The sequence below is a fragment of the Hemicordylus capensis genome, chromosome 3, assembly GCF_027244095.1.
Source record: "Hemicordylus capensis ecotype Gifberg chromosome 3, rHemCap1.1.pri, whole genome shotgun sequence".
NCBI classification, from domain to species: Eukaryota; Metazoa; Chordata; class Lepidosauria; order Squamata; family Cordylidae; genus Hemicordylus; species Hemicordylus capensis.
Window position 1 is genome coordinate 98429926 of NC_069659.1, and position 19345 is coordinate 98449270.

General features: G+C 44.4%; 1 protein-coding gene across 2 annotated transcripts in view; it reads left to right on the forward strand.

Moving 5' to 3' along the window:
* The first annotated feature begins 2003 nt into the window (after positions 1-2003).
* The window catches only part of EFHC2 (EF-hand domain containing 2), an 88892-nt gene continuing 71550 nt past the window's right edge, over positions 2004-19345 (forward strand). The window contains exons 1-2 of one of the 2 annotated variants that reach the window (XM_053313000.1): positions 2004-2197; positions 14482-14670. In XM_053313000.1, coding sequence (XP_053168975.1) covers positions 2156-2197; positions 14482-14670 — 231 coding nt within the window. In that variant the 5' untranslated portion in view covers positions 2004-2155. The remainder of the gene's footprint in view (positions 2198-14481; positions 14671-19345) is intronic. The other variant, XM_053313001.1, reaches the window with a different exon arrangement.

Sequence of the window (19345 nt, forward strand, 5' to 3'; positions counted from 1 at the left end):
ATTCAGGTGTAAATCATGTTTGCATTCTTCTGATGTAGTTAATGACTCATGCTTACAGGTGCTGAGGAGAATACAAGCAGCAGAAGGCATGCTCTGTTCATTGGAAAAATACACCATCTTGTTGGCCTATATCTGCTATCTAGTTTTTTAATTAAACAAAAATGGCAGCTAATAAAGATGGGCAAAAGCAAAGGTTAACACTTTGTCAGTTGGTTGTGGGGATGGTTCCAGTATAGCTGACCCTTTCTAGAAATGATGTGGAACATGACTGCTGAATCATGCTTCATATCACAATGTCTTTTAATTTAATTATGTTCTGTCATGACCTACTTTTCTAGTACAGTAAAAACAAGTGTGCAAAGAGCAGGGGGAGAGAAGGAAACCTGTGTACAGCCTAAGATCCTTCAGCTTTTTTATTCTTTCTGTACATTGATAGGGAGAAAGAGAAACATATGGGTCCGAGTGAATAACCTTTTTTTGGTAGAATGTTAATTATTGCAATGATGTCTTTTATGGTCTCATTTGCAAGTTCTTAATAAGATGCTGAAAAACGTATATTAATTTCTTACACGTATTCCCAGTGGTTGGAAAGAAATTGTTCTTTGCACAGTGGTTGGAAGGAAACTGTTCTTTGCACTTACACACACACACACACACACACACACACACCTCTCCATTTGACAATTTGCAATTAATCAAGTGATGGATGTTACTGCAAAAACCAATACACGAACTTGAGATCCTGACGGGTGTAGTGCTGCAGGGATGGTCAGGGACGCAGTCCCGGTACTCCCCCCCCCCCACCGAGGTCTCAGCAGCGATGCAAAGCCCTTTGCTTTCTAAAAGGAAATAATGTGATGTTCTTGCTATTCCAACTGTTTATTACAATTTTTCCTGTTTTAGGAACATAGGAAGTTGCCTTATACTGAGTCAGACTCTGGTCCAGGTAGCTCAATATTGGCTACACTGACTGGCAGCAGCTCTTCATGGTTTCATGCATGAGTCTTTCTCAGCCCTTCCTGGAGATGCTGCCAGGGATTGAACCTGGGACCCTCAAAATGCAAGTCCTGCAGTGGACTAGTGTCAGGACATCCTAAAACGAATGACAGGGAATTCCCACTGAAATGCACAGGTTCCTTCCAAATGGCCATGGAATGCATTGAATCCAACCATTCCTATGGTCTTTTGGAGAGCATTTCAGTGAGCATTTCCTGTCTAGTACATTCCCTAGGGTCTACATGATCCTTACCTTCTTGTAATGGAACCCCCCCCCCCTCCAAATTACTGCAACTATCTGAGGGTGTGGCCATTGGGAGGGGCATGACCATGAGGTGTGGCTTTTAGGGGTGGGTGTGGCTATGGGGGCTGTCATGGAGAACTGCTGCCTTTCTGAATTTGCGACTACATCACTGGGTCCTGAAATCAAATTTAAACAAGGACTGTGTGTATGCTTTTCTTAAAACGTTTGTCATTACTGCCCGTTAAGTGTTTATCCCTTTAGCCAGGCACATGAAAAAGATTTCAAGATCAGCCTGTGGTACAGAAAATATTTGAGGTTAAATAGGCAGACAGTCTGGGTTCAAAAAGGGAGATTTCAAGGTTTGCAGCCATCAGCTAGTAAAAGTACATTGAGAGCTTTGAGGTCAGTTCAAATAGATTCTGGGAGTATCAACTGCTGGAAGCCTCTGCGAATAGCCTACTGAAAGTGGCAGGGGGGGGAGATAATTTCAAAGTTGTATTAAGTAGAAGAAGACTAAATTTGCAAACCGATTGGTTTATCAGTTGCATATGAAGCATCACCGGAAATGACAAGAGATAAATGATAAGGATGAAGTGATATGGAGAGAGATTCCAAGAATGATGGAGAAAAGACTCAAGGATAAACCGCAGAGGCTCAGAGAATGACTTGCCACAGGGAGGCTGTGCCTCAACTTGTACCAAAGGTCATGTGGCTGCAGGGGGCAGCAAAGAGCAAGCGTAAAAGTGAACACAACGTTCCATCAGCTCCTATGATGTCAAACGGGGGTATCCAGGCAACCGGACTCCAAACAGCACGCTGGCACTTCTCTCGCCCTGGTAGCACCGAGAGTGACCGGCCAGATTCTGGCAGCAGCCCCAAGGCCGTAGAAGAGCGGTGCGTGGGACTGGCACAACCATGGCGCTACCGCTCTTGCCCGGGAACTCTTTCAATGCGAATGTAAGTGGAAGCGGTTTGTTTTCAACTCCTGTCCGGGACTCCCCAAATTTATGTCTCCGCCCCGCGAAGCTTCACATCCCGCATCGAGCATGGTTCTCCACGTGTCCTCCCACCCCACCCCAAAACGGCTGTCAGGGCTGTCCCTAGAGGAGTGTGTGGCTGGGGGCGAATTAGCACCTGTGGGGGCCCATGGGAAGGTGGTTGTGGGGGAGAGGGCGCATGTGACCCGCGTGGGACCTGCACAACTCCTCCCAGCTGTAGGGAGAAAGCACACAGCCGCAGGTGGTAGTGGAGCAGCCGCTTGGGGGAACAGGGAGAAAGCAGCTGCAGATGACTAAGGGAGAGGAGTCTCCTCCCCAGGGCGGGAGGAGCGCCCACACGCCTCTCAGGGGCGTCCACATGCATGCCCCGTCGCTTGCCTCAGCTCGCTCCTGGCCACGGCGGGTGGTGGGGTCAGTGCCAGGCAGGCCTGTCCTTTGGGCGGGGAGACCAGGGCGGTTGCACACAGCCCCGCGTTTCCCCAGGCGCTTCATGCACACTCTCCTGCCGCCACAGTCAACCCCCTGCAGCCGAGCCTCCGCAACCTATTCTGGTCTGCTGCTTGGAGGAGGCGCGCGCACGCCTCCCCCCACCCCCAGCGCTTCAGCTCTGCCCGCTTTCTCCCTTGCCCCTGCCCTAGAGTGGCTGCTGGTTGGAGGTGGTGTGTACAGGCCAGGCGCAGGATTTGAAGGAACTCTGGGCACTCTCTCATCCCGGAGGAGCATCCTGAACATTCCTCCGAGTTCCAGCCTCATTGTACGCCTCTTCTGAGCAGTGGCTGCACGGCTTCTGTTCTGCTGGGCAGTGCGCTGTTGCGAGTGCGCGTGTGGGGCCTGGGAGATCCCGACCTTGTTCCCCCAAGCTGCTGCTGCGCATGCCTGCCCTCTTCACTGCCGCCTCTAACTGTTGCTTTGCGGTGGTGGTGAAGGTTAAGAAGCAGGCAGGCAATGGGGATGGGGAGCACCCACCCACGGAAGCAGCGGGTGGAGGCAGAGGCAGTGGCGATAAGGGTGGGCGAGTGGGTATGTGCTGTAAAACGTAATATTGAATGAACGATCTAGGATGTGGTGGGATATTGAGTTTTAGACTCTTGTGATGGGATGAAGCCTCTCTAGTTCGCCTTCATGCAGTTTTGTAGGGGGAAACGCCAGCTCACCACCTGCTGCTCCGGCTCACCACCTGCTGTGACCAAGAGGGTGCCTGGGTGGTTGACGGGGCGGTGGGGGGTTTCCCCAGGCGAAGAGAGTGTGGGGGCACCTAGGGTGGGCTTCGTCTTGGTTGCCCGTCCCTTAGGTCATCGCAAGGACCTGGGATGGCTGAATTTTATAACCAACAGTATTGATGATAAAATTCAGCCATCCCAGGTCCTTGGGAAGGATTCGATGTCTGGATAAAACAAACCAGTCAATAACACCTGTCTGACTGTGTAAACAAGAAATAATTCAAAAACAATTAAAACCATTTAAAACCAATTAAAATACTTTAAGAAACATTTTACAAACCTTGGAAGGTCAGGCCAAACAAATAAGTTCTTAGGGCTCTCTTAAAGGCCAACAGCGAGCCTAAACTGCAGATATCTGCAGGGAGTGCATACAGAAAAGGCCCGGTTCCAAGTCGCCACCAGATGTACTGGTGGTAACTGGAGACGGACCTCTCCAGATGACCTCAACGAGCGATGGGGATCATACTGAAGAAGGCACTCTCTAAGGTAGCTCGGACCCAAGCCATTCAGAGCTTTAAAGGTAATAACCAGCATTTTGTATTTCGCCCGGAAACATATTGGCAGCCAGTGCAACTGTTTTAAGACAGACATAATATGGTCTCCATATTATGCCTGAGACCAATTACCCCAGAGACTAATTTAGCTGCTGCATTTCGAACTAACTGTAATTTCCAAAGTATGTACAAAGGCAGCCCCATGCAAAGCGCATTGCAGTAGTAGAGCCTGGAGGTTATCAGTTGATGCACCACTGTTCTGAGATTGTTCTCTTCAAGGAATGGACACAGCTGTCGAATCAGCTGAAGTGGATAGAAAGTGCTCCTGGCCATAGCCTCCACCTGAGATACCAGGGTGAGGCCTGGATCCAAGAGCACTCCCAAGCTGCATACTTCTGTGGGAGTGTAACCAACTTCTGTGGGAGTGTAACCCCATCCAGCACAGGAAGATCTAACTCATCCTTTAAATTCTGATCCCCCACAATGAGCACCTCCGTCTTGCTTGGATTCAGCTTCACTTTGTTATCCCTCATCCAGCCCATTACTGCCTAAAGGCAGGCATTTAGGGAGTGAATGCCATTTCCTGATGATGATGATGATGATGATGATGATGATAAGGAGAAATAGATTTGGGTGTCATCAGCATACTGATAACACTCTCTGCACCAAATCTCCTGATGACCTCTTCCAGCGGTTTCATGTAAATATTAAAAAGAATTGGTGACAATGGAACCCTGAGGGACTCCATATAATAGCTCCTGTTTTAAAGAGGAGATGTCACCAAGCTCTACCATCTGGAATCTGCCTGAGCGATAGCAATGGAACCACTGCAAAGCAGTGGCCCCTATCCCTAATTTCCCCAGGCTATCCAGGATACCATGGTTGATGGTATCAAACACTGCTGAGAGATCCAAAAGAACCAACAGAGTTACACTCCCTCTGTCGATTCCCCAGTAAAGGTCATCCATCAGGCCGACCAAGGCAGACTCTACCCCATAGTTGGCTCTAAATCCAGTTTGAAATGGGTCTAGATAATCGGTTTCCTCCAAAACTGCCTGGAGCTGGTTAGCCACCACATTCTCAATCACCTTGCCCAACCATGGGATATTGGAGACCGGCCTATAGCTATCCATCACTGAGGGATCTAGGGAAGACTTCTTAAGAAGTGGTCTAATCATTGCCTCCTTCAAAAAAGGAGGCATCCTACCCTCCTGCAGCAGTGAGTTAATGATATTAACTAGGCAATCTCCAGCAATCTCCCTGCTAGATAGAAGTAGCCAAGTCAGGCAAGGATCCGGAGAAAAAGTGGTAGGCTGCACTGCCCCAAGCAGCTTGTCCATGTCATCAGGCATCACAGATTGAAACTGATCCAATCTAATACTGTGAGAGGGATTGGTAGACACCACCTTTAAAGACTCTGCAGAAACAGTGGAGTCCAAATCGGCCCAAATACAAGAAATTTTGTCTGCAAAGAACCCATTAAAAGCATTGCAGCAGAGCAAAGTCTCCGCGGATTGGTTTGAATTGGAAGGAGCCTGAATCAAACTCCTCACAACCCGGCACAGCTCTGCTGGATGCAAACCCGCAGAAGCAATGCGCGCAGACCAGAACTGGTTTTTTTGCCACATGCACTGCCTCTGCATAAACCTTCAAATCGGCTCTATGCTGTGTGCTGTCACACTCAAGCCAAGTTCTCCTCCACTTGCGCTCCAGTCACCGACTTTGCTGCTTCAGACCCCACAACAACTCTGTATACCAAGAGCCCTCCTTTAGAACAGATTGGAAGGGACGCTTAGGAGCGATCATGTCTACTGCCCTGGTGAGTTCCCTATTCCAGGTTCCCACCAGGGCATTGACAGAATCACTAGCAGGACCAGCATCAAAACCCTCCAAGGCTTTTTGGAATCCTACTGGGTCCAGCAGCCGTCTCGGGCGGACCATCTTAATAGGTCCTCCACCCCTGCAGGGTTGGGTTGTGACTGTGAAACCAACCTTAACCAGGTAGTGTTCTGTCCATGACAATGGGGAAACCACAGGATCCCGCACCCACGTGTCATGAGCATGTGGACGGACTCCGAGAAGGAGGAGGAAGAGACGGAGGGGATGGCAGCAGAGGTGGGAGTGCAAGGTCCAGAACTTGCAGACAAGAGCGGGACCAGCCCACGGGAGGCTTGAGAAGAGATAGAGCCTGTCATGGCAGCTCCTGTAGAAGAAGGACAACTGGTCTCAGCAGTGTAGAGGCATCGCTCAAAAAGACAGCAGGAGATTAAGGACCTCATGTGCAGAACGGCTAGACTAACAAACAAGGCTACTGAGTCAGGGAACCATGATTAACAGCACATGGTTTCAGCCTTTATTAGCCGGCTTTGCCACAGCCGCTGTGCTGGTATCAACGTTGTTCTTCACTGAGATACTTGGCTGTGTTCCTGTTTGCTGTGCCTGTGTTTTGACCTTGGACCATTTGGACTCTGTTTATGGATTACGATTTGGACTCTGTTCAACTGACTGGTGGTATTATGACCCAGACTGACTCTGGTTTGAAGAAACTGCTTACTGCCTGGTTTTGTTGTTTGACTTCTTCCCGTTTCATTCTCCGGAGGCTGAGATTTATAGCTCCAGATTAGTGGGACAGGTTTACGACACCACGGAACAACTCCCCCCCCCCCAATCTGAAGAAAAGACCAAATCAAGTGTGCGGCCGGCAACATGAGTTGGTCCTGAGACTAGTTGGGATAGGCCCATAGTTGTCATGGACGCTATGAACTCCTGAGCTGCACCAGACAAGTCAGCCTCACAATGGATATTGAAGTCCCCCAGAACCAAAAGTCTGGGTGACTCCAACACCAACTCTGAGACCAGCTCCATCAGCTCAGTTATGGAGTCAGTTGGGCAGCAGGGTGGACGGTACACATAATCCCCAATCTGTCCCTAGTTGCCAACCTCAGAAAGACACACTCAATGTAAGTTAACTGTCGAAAAAGGGGCCCGGGTAAGGGAACTGGTATCCTTATGGACCGCAGCTACTCAACCCCCCTGCCCACATCCCCTAGCCTGCTGCACAACAGAGTAGCCTGGTGGAAGAAGCTGGGCCCAAACTGGACCACCAGCCTCCCCCATCCAGGTCTCAGTTATACAATATGAGCCCCTTGCCTGTTGAGATAATCCGGAGAGGCTCGTCTGCAGTTGCCACTGTCTTGTCTAATGGCCACATAGGGCTGGGTCTTCTCTAATGCTTGCATGAGACTCTGGAATGCACTCCCTGCATAAATAAGACCCTCTGCATCTGTGACAACTTTTAAAAAGTACTTAAAGACTTCTCTCTTCACCCAAGCTTTTAATTTGACTGCAGTTTTTAATTGTTTTAAGGTTTTTATTTTCTGTGTTTTAACTTGTTTTATATTGTTGTAAGCTGCCCAGAGATGGAAGTTTGGAGTGGTGAAAAAATTTGATAAATAATAAATAAATATACTCCTGCTTGATCCTTGAATGAGTGCAAGCCCCACTTGAAACAGTGCCTGCTCTTGGCTTTCTGAGTGGTGGGGAAGCCAAGTAGTTGTTGGCTTCTGTCTCAGTCTGCCTTTCATCGTTCCTGACCATCTCCATACCTTGGACCTGTTGGGCAAGATCCTTGCCCTCCTAATAGCTCCTTCCTGAGTCATTTAAAACCTTCTTTCAAGTTGTTTGAGACCCCCTGTGGAGTCCCAACCCCCAGATTGAGAACCCCTGATTTGCACTATTATTGAAACTCCTTCTTAGATTTGCAATGACAGTTCCTAAATTTGTTAACAGCAAGCATAGGAATGGATCTTGTGATATAAAGAGTCAGCAGTAGAAAGCAGTTTCGGGATTATTGAATTGTTCTGTTCGATAGACTGGATTTAAATTGCTAGCTGTATAATAAAACCTCTGTTCTGCTTTGCAGTTGTTAAGTTGTTTTGCGTGTTGGTGGTTCTGAATATCTTCTGTTGCTCTTTTCCTGAAGTTCATTGGAAGAACATTTTTTTTAATGTTTCTTTTTCAGACGCTTGACAGTTGCTCTTGGTTTGCTGAGTAGAACACACCATGCATTGTAATGAACTGTTAGGTGTTTACAATTGCCTTCTGAAAGGTGGTATATAAACTGAACAATCAATCAATCAATCAATCAGTGTGTTTCCACAGGCACCCTAGTGATGGATTATTAGCTAGGTAGCCATTTAATACTAGTCCTTACTGGATGGATACAGCTCACATGTTTTGTAAAGGGTCAAGCTTTCAGCATTTGCAGATGCCATCTCCCTGCTCAGGAGCAATATACGTCTGAGTACCAGAAGCTAGGGACAGACAACAAGGGAGGACCATCATCTTCATGCCCTGCTTGTGAGTACCCAGTGTCATCTGGTTTCTCTGGAAGACAGAATGCTGGACTAGATTGATTTTGGCTGCATTCAAGGCAATTTTTAACATTCTTCAAATCAGTCATGATTAGTAATGGCTTGTTTAGGCCAGACCTGCTTTGGCCAGTTTTGTTAAGCTTGAAAATACACATATTCCTTAACATTTATAGGATATTCCTATAATCAGTCCTTGGCCTTTATTGAAGCATTGGCATGGGTCTCCAGAGTTATTAGTCCACGATGCTGCCTTGCCAATTTGACCCATCCCATCCTGAATCTCATTGGGATTCTGTGCTTTTGTCATTGTGGGCTCCATGGAATACAAAGACTGAGCTTCTGAGTCTTAAGAGTTCTCTAGCCATCACTGATTCTCCAGTGTAAAGAACTGTTCCCAGAATGAACTGAGGGAAAACTCAGTTTTTTGAATGCGGTAGTAGTGTTGATGGCTGTATGTTTGCTGCTTTGTTTTGGCTGGTTGTATGCTGCATCTTAGAATCATCCTTATAGTTAAGGAGTTTCCTAAATTTATTGACATTTTTCAACATAACACAACATGTTTAGAAACAAAATAGACAATAAATTTTTTAACATCAACATAGTAAATAATGCCACTTTGAAATCTTTTCATGCATAAAGACATTCTACATTCAAAAACAGCATTTAACAAATATAAAAAGCATGACATACAAATTTTAACTTTCAATACCTTATAATGTATCATTAGCATTACAAAATGAAAATTACTTTTAATCTTTCTTGTTTAATATAATTGTTGTACGATTATCTATATAGCTTATATGGTATCCAGTATTCTAAGAAGAAACACCTGTAGCTGGGGTGCATAGAAGCTGGTTTTCTAAAATGAAGACCAGTGTTCTCTCTAATTGTTTTCATCTGTGTGCAGAATGAGTTTTTTCCTGGGTGGCAGTATCAAGGCAGTGTGCACACACATACATTCAGAGTGGGGCCTTCCTGATTCAACCTGAGTGAGATCTAAAATTTACTCAGCGGACATAAAAAAAACTTGTGAGTGTGCGCATGTGCGCATGCCTTAGAGGGAACTGTTACGGTCCAGGCCTGATTTATATACTAAATATGCTCATTAGCTAGCATGCAAAATTAGGCCTGGCTCATAGTGTCACCAAGTGACCAAGTTCTTTTATATGGTGACCATGTAGGATCTGGGCGCATGGAAGAAAGGAGATCAAACCATCCTCAAAGATTCAATGGGCTTTATTGAGTATAAAAGAATAACAACATCAATCAAACTGAGCAGAAAGCAGGACACTCTATCAATATATTACTAACAGCATTTAAACAGAACATCCTAGTCAGCACCTATATTTAACGTGTTCCTAACTAACATATGTGTGTGCATTAAATCTTCCTAGAGCCTAATACAATTCAGATATAGATGGGAAAAGGGGGGGGGGTGTAAGGAAAGCTGAGGCTGGCATGGTTCAGGAATTAGTAGAGGAAAAGGGTGGGGGAAGGAGAAGGAGGGGAAAAGATGGAGGGGCCAAAGGCTTGTAAGGAGCAGCATATTACCAGGACCAGAGATTTGAGAACGCTGGATCTTTCAGCTGAAGGAGCGAGGCTTCTTGGCTGGAGACAGGAGCGTTTGCAGTTGCTCAGATCATGGCTGAGAGCCAGAGCACCATGGCTGGGGAGGTCTTGACTTCTCACTGCACAGTAGAAGTCACAGACAGCTCCTGTCCATGGACAGAGTTCCTGCTGTTGCCCCGCGGCTTAGCAGCAAACTCTGGGATCCTTGTGAGCAGCTCTTGCTGTAGACAAAAGATTGCCCATAGGCACAAGACTGCTACCTCTCTGTCCTCTCATTCTTTATAGTGTATTTTCCTTTGATCTCTCTCTCATAGAGTCTATTCAAATCTCATCTTTTCCTGGGTCCCAAAAGGTGACAACTTGCTGCTACCTTCTGGATAATGTCTTTTAATTATTCAGGATATTGGCCAGTCCAGAGAGATCTCAATCTCATCTTCTGTAAACTGTGCGCTTAGGAGGGGGGGGAACATTGCCCAAAGCAAATCTGCATCTCTGAGCTACAAATTGCATCTTCCCCGATTTGCCAGTCTGACCCCAAAAGGTGTTAAAAGTCAGGAGTTAGTGAGAGAATTAGTTCTATTTGTGTGAGACAGCAATCACATTATTTCTTGTGTACCTCTATCTAGTGTGTAATTATAACAAGAGAATATTTAAAGTAACATAAAAAGGGGTACATGTGTGAGATGAGTTAATCTATACATTTGACTAAGGCAGAAGCATCATGTCAGTGAGGTAAGAATTTACCTATGTTGAATCTCTATAGAGAGCAATTGAGTTAATTGTTGACAAGGATTAACGCTGATTTCTTGCAACAGGGGAGGGGAGGTCAGCCCCTGGCCTCTTCCATAGACATTATCTGGTAGTGAGTTGCATTTTAGCATATGATTAGCTCAGGCCTAGCTTTTGTGCCTTCTTGAGTATCCATTTCACAATACAATGCTGGATTGCCTCCTCCCTCACAGGTCAGTTGAGATCTGGGCTGTCAGTTCACCCTGAGCCCAAGCATTAATTCATTTCTTAATATAAAATGAAATCAGACACAGGCCTCAATTCCACATACTTCTGAGTTGGTACCTTTGGTTCTGATATGTTGAGGTGGACTGTCCTCAACAGAACACCCATGAGGACTACGAACCTGAATGTAAAGAGAGAAGTATCCTTCCTTAAAGAACCATAGTGCTGAGTAACAGCTCCACAGTTTTCCAATGGGATGTTTCCTGGTTTCATTTTAATTAAGCATAGCCTTCAGAGACAGCAAAACTGGAATAAACATCTCTTTTTCGACATTTGTTTTCCTTAGCTGTCTGAAAATCTGAAATGGCAACATGATGTATACCAGATCTCAATTGGCCCATTTCTCGTGTTGATCATTGCTAGTTGTAACATACTAATATAATCAACATGATAAGCATGATGTTCTTTAAAACAACAGCCCATGACTTTGCGTGCATGATCTGCATGTTGAATGAGGATGTCTTAAAAAAAATGTTATTGATCAGTTGTCATAAAAAAGTGATTACAGGTCACCTGATATTCTGTGGTGGTGGTTGTTTTTTTGCTGGAAAAAAATTTTTTTTTGCTCATATGCAGCTGAAATTAAGGCTTGAAATTCCTATATGGTCCCACACCCCAAAACAGGTAGCAGCCATGTTGGCTTTGCAGTGACATCATTGCTGATGTCTTTCTTTGAGGCCTGGTCATTCTGAGTATAAAGAATAAAGTTTGCTGCAGTAATCTGAACAAAAACAACCATGATTTTTGAAAAACACAGAAGGCTCAAGTGGTATATAGTACTACTGTGCAAAGAGCACAAGAAAAAGCACACTGGACTGGGGGATGGGGATTGTGCATATACCTTCAGGAAAGAAGCAATGGAAATCTTGGTAGATGCAGTGAGAAGATAACAGGTGCTCAGTGAGAAATCTATGTTGTTTTTGTGTCGGGGCGATTTCAATGTTAGTACAAATACATTACAAAAATGTTTCTTATCCTTCAATATATTTTTATTTTATTTATTTCTGCCTCCCTTTTTAAAAATGGGAGCAACTGTATGGGGAAGGGGTATGTGTGAATAGTTTCATAGGAGTGGAGATGAGGGAAGTGAAGATCACAAAGTTAGTGTATTACAGCTAGTTTTATAACTAAAAAATAAACAAATCTCCCCTCCCCTCCAAATTGCCCTCTTATATGGCATGCCAGTATAAGGGGAATTATTTTTATTCGATTTTTCTCTTCTATATGACAGTGGCCTCTTCCTTCATTTTGTTTTATTTTACCTTACTAGTCTGGTAGGTAAACTTGCACCAGTTGGATGTCTGCCTATCATGCCTAAAAGTCCTGGGCCCGCTGGCCCTTACAAGGAATTTAGCAGCCCCTTCTGCTTATAAGATACAAGGTTGGATGGTTGTAAAAGCCAAATAAGAGTACTAAGGCTTAGTAGTTTCTCAGGTAAAATAAAAGAAGAGGCCACTGTCTGTCAGAAGGAATGAAGGAAGAGGCTACTGTCACAGCTAGGGAGCCAAGGCCTATGTGATTGAGCCTGTTTCCCTATTTACTTTGGAGACATGAGTTAAATGAATGTAGTAATGGTTGCCCTTTATTTTCAAGAGATTTCTCATTCGCTGGGAGCAGATTCCACCAGCCCTCAGACATTATTCTAAGCTGTTACTAGGGTGAAAGACAAAAAGAGCAGGAAACAGGCACTGTGTACCCCCCATTTTCTTCTCACACAATGGATGCTGTAGTTTTGTGTTTGATAGGCATGCCCAATGAAGTAAAAGCATCAGTTTATACATTCTGAATCCAGGAGAGTTCCACATAGCGCACACGCTTTCAGGATGTGGGTGAAATGTTGTTTAGTGTTATCCTCTCCTTCCTTCTTCCACATCATCCTGCTCTTTTGCTATCAGTACAACCCATCTGACACTACTCTTAAAAGCTAGAGGCAGGATCTGTTCTTTGCTTACTGATATTATCGGTTCTGTTATTATGTCTGGTGATAGAGGAGGAATAAGAGGCCAAATCTGAATTAGTGTCAACATATAATGGTCACAGTTAAGTGCATAGTTAAATGTGTGGTGGGTAGTGCTGTATACACTAATACTCCTTTCCTCAAAAACAATTTGTAATAGATACAAAAGCTTTCAAAACCAGTAACAAATATCGACTTGTAGGTTGCCAGAAAAAAATAATGTTGAAATGATAATGTACCCAAGAGGTGTTATGCACATAAATAATTCTGGTTTATCCTCATTCTCATCCTGAGTTGTCCTATAAGTCTAGCCCATAGATGCAAAAGCCCCTTCTGTGGTTTGGTGAGTTCTTTAGATATTTCCATGTAGCATGTCTCTCACCTCTGTGGTTTTTTATTTTAATTTAAGGGTTATATAGTTTATTTATTTGTTTATCTGTCTCTTTATTTATTTTATCCTCATAACAAGCACAGTGAGGTAGGTTAGGTTGAGAGAGAAGTGAGTGACTGTCCCAGAGCTACCCAGTGAGTTTCATGACTGAGGATTTGAACTTGTGTCTCCCTAGTCCTACTCCAACACTCTAACCATTATACCAGGCTGATGAGATCATTACTTTTTTCTTTTGTGGCCTAATTCTTCAAAGTCTCATTCAAAGGCAATAGCACAATATCTACTTCACAAGTAATGACTGGGAAAGAGCCTTATTGCTGAGAATGGGGATAGCTGTGCTGTTCTTCCCTTGTCACCTTTTAAAGGCTTAATTATGCGTATGGTAGCACTCAGCAAAGAGGGCAGTACTGGGGAGCTGATACTAATGTTTCAAAACAAAGTATGGAGAAGCTTCATCCTTATTAGTTTCATTAGTTCATCTGAGGTCTGAAGGCAAAGTCTGAAGATTCCTCACTAGGAAGTGGAGGCAGTGAAGAAACTGACAAGAGGCTTCTGTACACTTTAACACAGTCAGTTTCAGCTCTGGCTCAGATTCCCTCTGTGTAGGCACAAAGAAGATGCTCCTACCTTTTTCTGTTGTGAGTGACCACAGTGTTAATCTAAGGTGATTCTGCTTTGCCTCATTTCTTACTGCAGTGGAGAATATGGAAGTCTTGACTGAAGGCTGGCTGCTGGTATTTTGCTCTCCTAGCTTTACTCAGCACCATAGATTCGAGGACACTCCTGTTGTTTCAGACATATAATTCCTACAACATTCAACGTTTGTATCCATTGTGTTTGCCAAAGGGTATAATCCCATTTATTTGAATGGGGTTTCAACACCAAGGAAATTAGTGAAGTTGTTCAGTTGTTGTTCATGGTGGAGTGTGCCCAAAGTAACTGCCATCAAGCTCATGTCATGCAATTAAGAAAAATATTACATGAGGAAAATGGCCAAAATTTCACATAGGCATTGTTCAGATCTAAATTAAAATTGATTTAACTTCCTCTAAAAACAATATGCTAAGTTTACATATTGTTTATGTAAGTTTAAATCGCAGGTGGTTTTGCTGTGATTAACACTCTTTTGATTTTGAATGACACTTTTTCTTGGAATTGCCATTTCTAAAAATGTCTGCATGTTTTTTGTTTCCTAAAAATACTGTTTCTTTCATCTTGATTGCAGCTAGGGAAAGAAAAGTTCCACAAATCTCAACACTGGAGTTACTGCAATAAAGTTTCTATGTGGATGGGAGAAAACAAACCTGGAATAGGAGGTGAACCGTTGCCTGGACAAAAGCTGAAACCTAAGTATAGTGTTTTCCCTAGAGGTGTTGGAAGCGATGCACCTTCATGGGTAGCATTTGATAAACAGGTGTGTGGAAAGCATTTTGTTTGTTAGTGTGTGTGTTGGGGTGTACAACCTTTTTAAATGTGTTTGCGGCTGTTGTTGGTTTTAAAAAAACCTTCCTAACTGGATCCATCCCTGCACACTTTCTGAAGAATTGCTATCTTTTGAAACATTTTATCTTTTACAGCTACCACTAATACTCAGTTATTAGGTACTATGAAAAAACCCCTATGGTAATTCAATTTACTGGTAGATCCCTATGAATTGAATATAATTGTTCTTATTGTTGTTTTGTGCTACTTTAAAAACCCCCACACAAAATAATAATACTTGTAAATGTTTTAAGGGCTTCCTATATTGCACATTGAGTAGCTGAGGCTGAGTTAATTTAAGGGAGGAACATGATTTGAACTGGGGACTCAAGGGTATCATAAGAATGTTATGGCATTGGAAAACACCACTCACCCATTTATGTATAGAATCCATGTGTAAGACAAACTATTGGCACTCTCAAAGCCTAATGACACCATGGAGGAAAGCAAGTGTCCCCCTAAGTGACACCCCTTTGTCTTTGAAAGTCTGCCTTTTGCTGATGTAGCTGTTGTCTATTAAACTGACAATTTTTTCTGTCAATATTACCTCAACTGTCATCTCTTCTTTCAAAAAATTGTACTTTTATCTTTTGTTTTAGCATTTGGTACAGATGCTTGAAACCTTTTTAAAAATTGTATGACTTCATACCACTCACTTGGTTAAAAATAGTTTAACAAACCAATTGAACTGGAAAGTGATGCATATGCAAAAGGAAGGTGAAGAAGCACAGATAAGTTGTAGAGGTGATCTGATTGGTGATGCTGAAACAGAGGCCCGAGAAGCTTTGACGTGCTGAACCTCTGTATAGTCATCAATGGACAGAAATCTATTCAGTGCAAAAAGTACCCATGGCATGCGCAGCAACAACTTCTGGTCACTTCCAGTCCGAGGAGGCACTGGGGCAGCAAGGAGGTACACTGCCACCCCGCCGGACCATTTTAAAAGGCAGCACTGGCAGGGGAAATGCAGCGGGAGGGGTAGGAGCACCCTTTCCCATCCTTAAAGCAATCCCCGCCACAACCTTTGAACTGGCCAAGTTGCTGAACTTTCAAACCAGTTCAGAGGCCCATAAAGGGTTCTGTGCACATCTCAAGCATGTGTGTGTCATCAGGATGTCAGCCATCCAAGAGCTGCACGCCAAGATTTTTCTCTAGCAATGATTTCGAGCCAACTGAGGGTTTAAGTATTTCTACTGTCAGGTTGGTGTTTCCAATTCCGCTCCCTCTGAAGAACTGTTGATGTTTAAAGGACCTTTCTAGGTGCTGGCTCCGGTAAAGTTGTACTGTCGAGTCGGTGTCAACTCCTGCCGACCACAGAGCCATGTGGTTTTCTTTGGTAAAATACAGGAGGGGTTTACCATTGCCAGCTCCCGCACAGTATGAGATGATGCTTTCCAGCATCTTCCTGCATTGCTGCTGCCTGATATAGGTGTTTCCCATATTCTGGGAAACATACCAGCGGGGATTTGAACCAGCAACTTCTTGCTCACTAGGCAAGTTACTTCCCCGAGCAGGGGAATCTTCAGCAAACCCTGGAGGTAGTGTGGTAACAGAGAGGTGCCCTCCTTGATTGCCAAGGGGTCTTGGAAAAAGTAGCGGGGGAGGGCTATCTTCCTGGGCTATACAGGTCCTGCTAGCCCCTGGGACTACTCTTGATGGAAGTCTCTGGCAGAATGAGTCACCACTCTACTTAAATCCTGATCTTTTGAGGGAGAAAGGACCTAGGGCATACTCCCAAGTAACTTTTTCCCTCATATCTCAGAACAGTATATATGGGGATTATCCCATTCTGTCCTCACAACAGCTCTGTGAGGCAGGTTAGTGAGCTCACAGTAGGTAAGGAATCTTAGGACCTTTTCATCTGGATCAGTCAGCAGCCATGGGTTGGTGAGGAGTGAGACAGATGAGACTGTGGCAGGGGCCAAATTCTAAAGCCCTCCACATTCTGTTTTGGTTATCATCTACATTGCCTCCCCACACATGCTAAATAACAAAGAAAAAACAAGCACATAGCTGTACAGCATGTACTTACAGTGAAGTTTGATCTAATCCTTAATATTTCAGCATTTTTGAGTTAGTGGTTAAGCAGAATGGTTACCCCTTTGCTTCTGTGTTGTAGATTTGTTGAAAATTTAAAATATCAGAATTTAGCATACTGTTCAAATTAAGTTGAACAGGAAAGTATGCATTTGTGTTGCATGCTAATAATATATAAAATGGTACTTATATTGTTTCAGTTGTGATGCTTGCTACAAGAATGTAATGCTTACAGCATGGTCTATAAGCCTGTTCAGCCAAAGTACTCTGGATTTAAATCATTTCCCAGCCTGTGGAAACTAGTGGGGTACAATCAGCATAAATGCAAATGCAATTACTTAACTGGACTGTGGATTAGGTTGATAAACAGTTAAGTCACATATGGGACAATTCATGCTTGAAAATGTTCCTCATAAAATTTGTTAATCAAATTATCCTGTCCAAGCAAGTCGAACATAATGTAGTTTCCAGAGTGCCCCACAGGATTTGGCTAATCTCCATTTTCCCCGTCCCTGTCATTTCTTCTTGATATATAGCTTCTGTTATTGTTATTTAAAGAGAGAGGATAAACACTAGCACACAAGTGTGCCAAACACCAGGCAGCTGGTGATAGTTTGTTATCAAAGTTATAAGCCTACAAGAAATAGGAAGATTCCAGAAGTTCAGGAATCTGAATCAGAAGGTATAATCTGCAAGGCTTATTTCCTTTGCTAATTTGCAGATTCTTCTTGCTGTGGTTTATGGTTGCTCCCTTTTGATATTTGTAATATTAGCTGTACAATCAGTGCTTAATTATCTATGCACAGAATTTCTAATTAGGAGATTAAATCTGCTCATTAAGGGAAAGTTCAGACGAGACTTTACTCTGCAATAATCAGTTCTCCCATCCCTTCAGCTGCTGTCACTCTGTCTTGGTAGCAGAGTACTTTGGCATGCTGAAATATTTCTTTCTTTCTGCCACATTTGCATCCTGATCCTATTATATCTGTGCAAAAGAAAATATCACTGTATTTCTCTGAAGAAAATGCCACTGTAAAATACCATGTAAGTTCACTTATTACTCCAGAGTAAGTCTCTGAAATTGAACTTGAACTCCAGAGTAAGTGAAAATACATACGTCACAGCCTACATCCAGTGGCCACATCCACTTTTATATTTTGCTTGGGACGTTTTGAAAGCACAGGCAGGGAGTATGTCAGAACATGATTGGGGTGCACATATCTTGCAAAGGAGTCTGATTAACAGTTAGGAGACTAACATCTCACATATGTGCTTTGCTCAGCACTTCTTTGCCCAGAGTTTATGCATCTTGATATTTTCATATCTGATGTTTACAAAGATATTCATCTTTGGCCATTTTCTTCTCTACGTGTATTTTTCAAGGTGGACGAAAACATAAGACCGAATGCCATCATTGCCATATGAGGTGAATGATAATGAGCCGCCTGCTGTTGTCACTGGCTCCACCCCCCACCAGCTTGAAGCTGGCACTGATGCTACCTCACCCCTTCACTGGTCACCTCCATTGCTAGCCCCAGCCTCACCTCCCTGACCTTGCTGCCAGCCATTTTTCTCTACTCTGCCGGGCCGACCTTTCTTCCAGGGTGTTCTGCTGCTTGGTATTGTAGACTAGCAGTGAAACAGTGTGGATGGAGCTTGCATCCAGCAGTGGCCTCTCCTCTTTGCCATCCTCACTGCTCTATCACCAGCTTTCTTGCTTGTGCTCTCATTCTCTCTGCCCTCCAGCAACAAACTTGTCTCCTCCTGAAATGGGGAAGAAAAAGTGGACAGGTTCACTGTTGTAAGGGAGAGAGGATGACAGTGTAAATGAGTGAGTTCCTGGTGCTGACACATCAGCTATGCCAGCAACGAAGGGAGGCCACCTCTAGATGCAAGCTACATTTACACTACTCACGGCCAACCTGCAGTGCCAAGCAGTGATGTATCCTGGAAGGTGAGGACAGTCCGACAGCAAAGAGAAAATGGATTGGCATTGGGCCCCGTGAGGAATGGGGCCAGTGAGGGGGAGGGATGGCAAGGGGGAAGAAAGTCAAGGAATGGGGCAGGAGCTGTGGAGGTGAGGTGGGGACAATAGTAGCAAGCAGGTGGGGTAATGCCCATGGCGAGTGCCTGCTCCTGCTATCCCATGGCACACTTGCCTCCAGAGTCCATTGCCTCATGGGGGAACTGCCCCAATCCTTAGATAATTTTCCAGTCCCTACTGTATCTGAAAGCTCACCTTCCTGCTCTGGATCCAAGAGTGTACAGCAGTCACCAATAGGCACTGTGAGCACTGTTTCCCATGTTAACATTTGTGGCTTTTCTTGACAAAAAGTAGAATTAATTGGACGGCTGTCTTCACCTCAGCCATGAACTTGTTGGGAGGACTTAAGCCAGCCACTAAAGTTGTTCTCACAACCCAGGATGACGAGGCAGGGGGGACTGGTGGGGAGGAGCACTCTTACCTTTCCCCCAGATAATCTCCTCTATCCTTCGGGCCGCCCAGCTCGCACACCTCAGGCACCCACATGAGCTGCGTGGCCTGGAGCCATGTGGCCACTCAGAGGCTG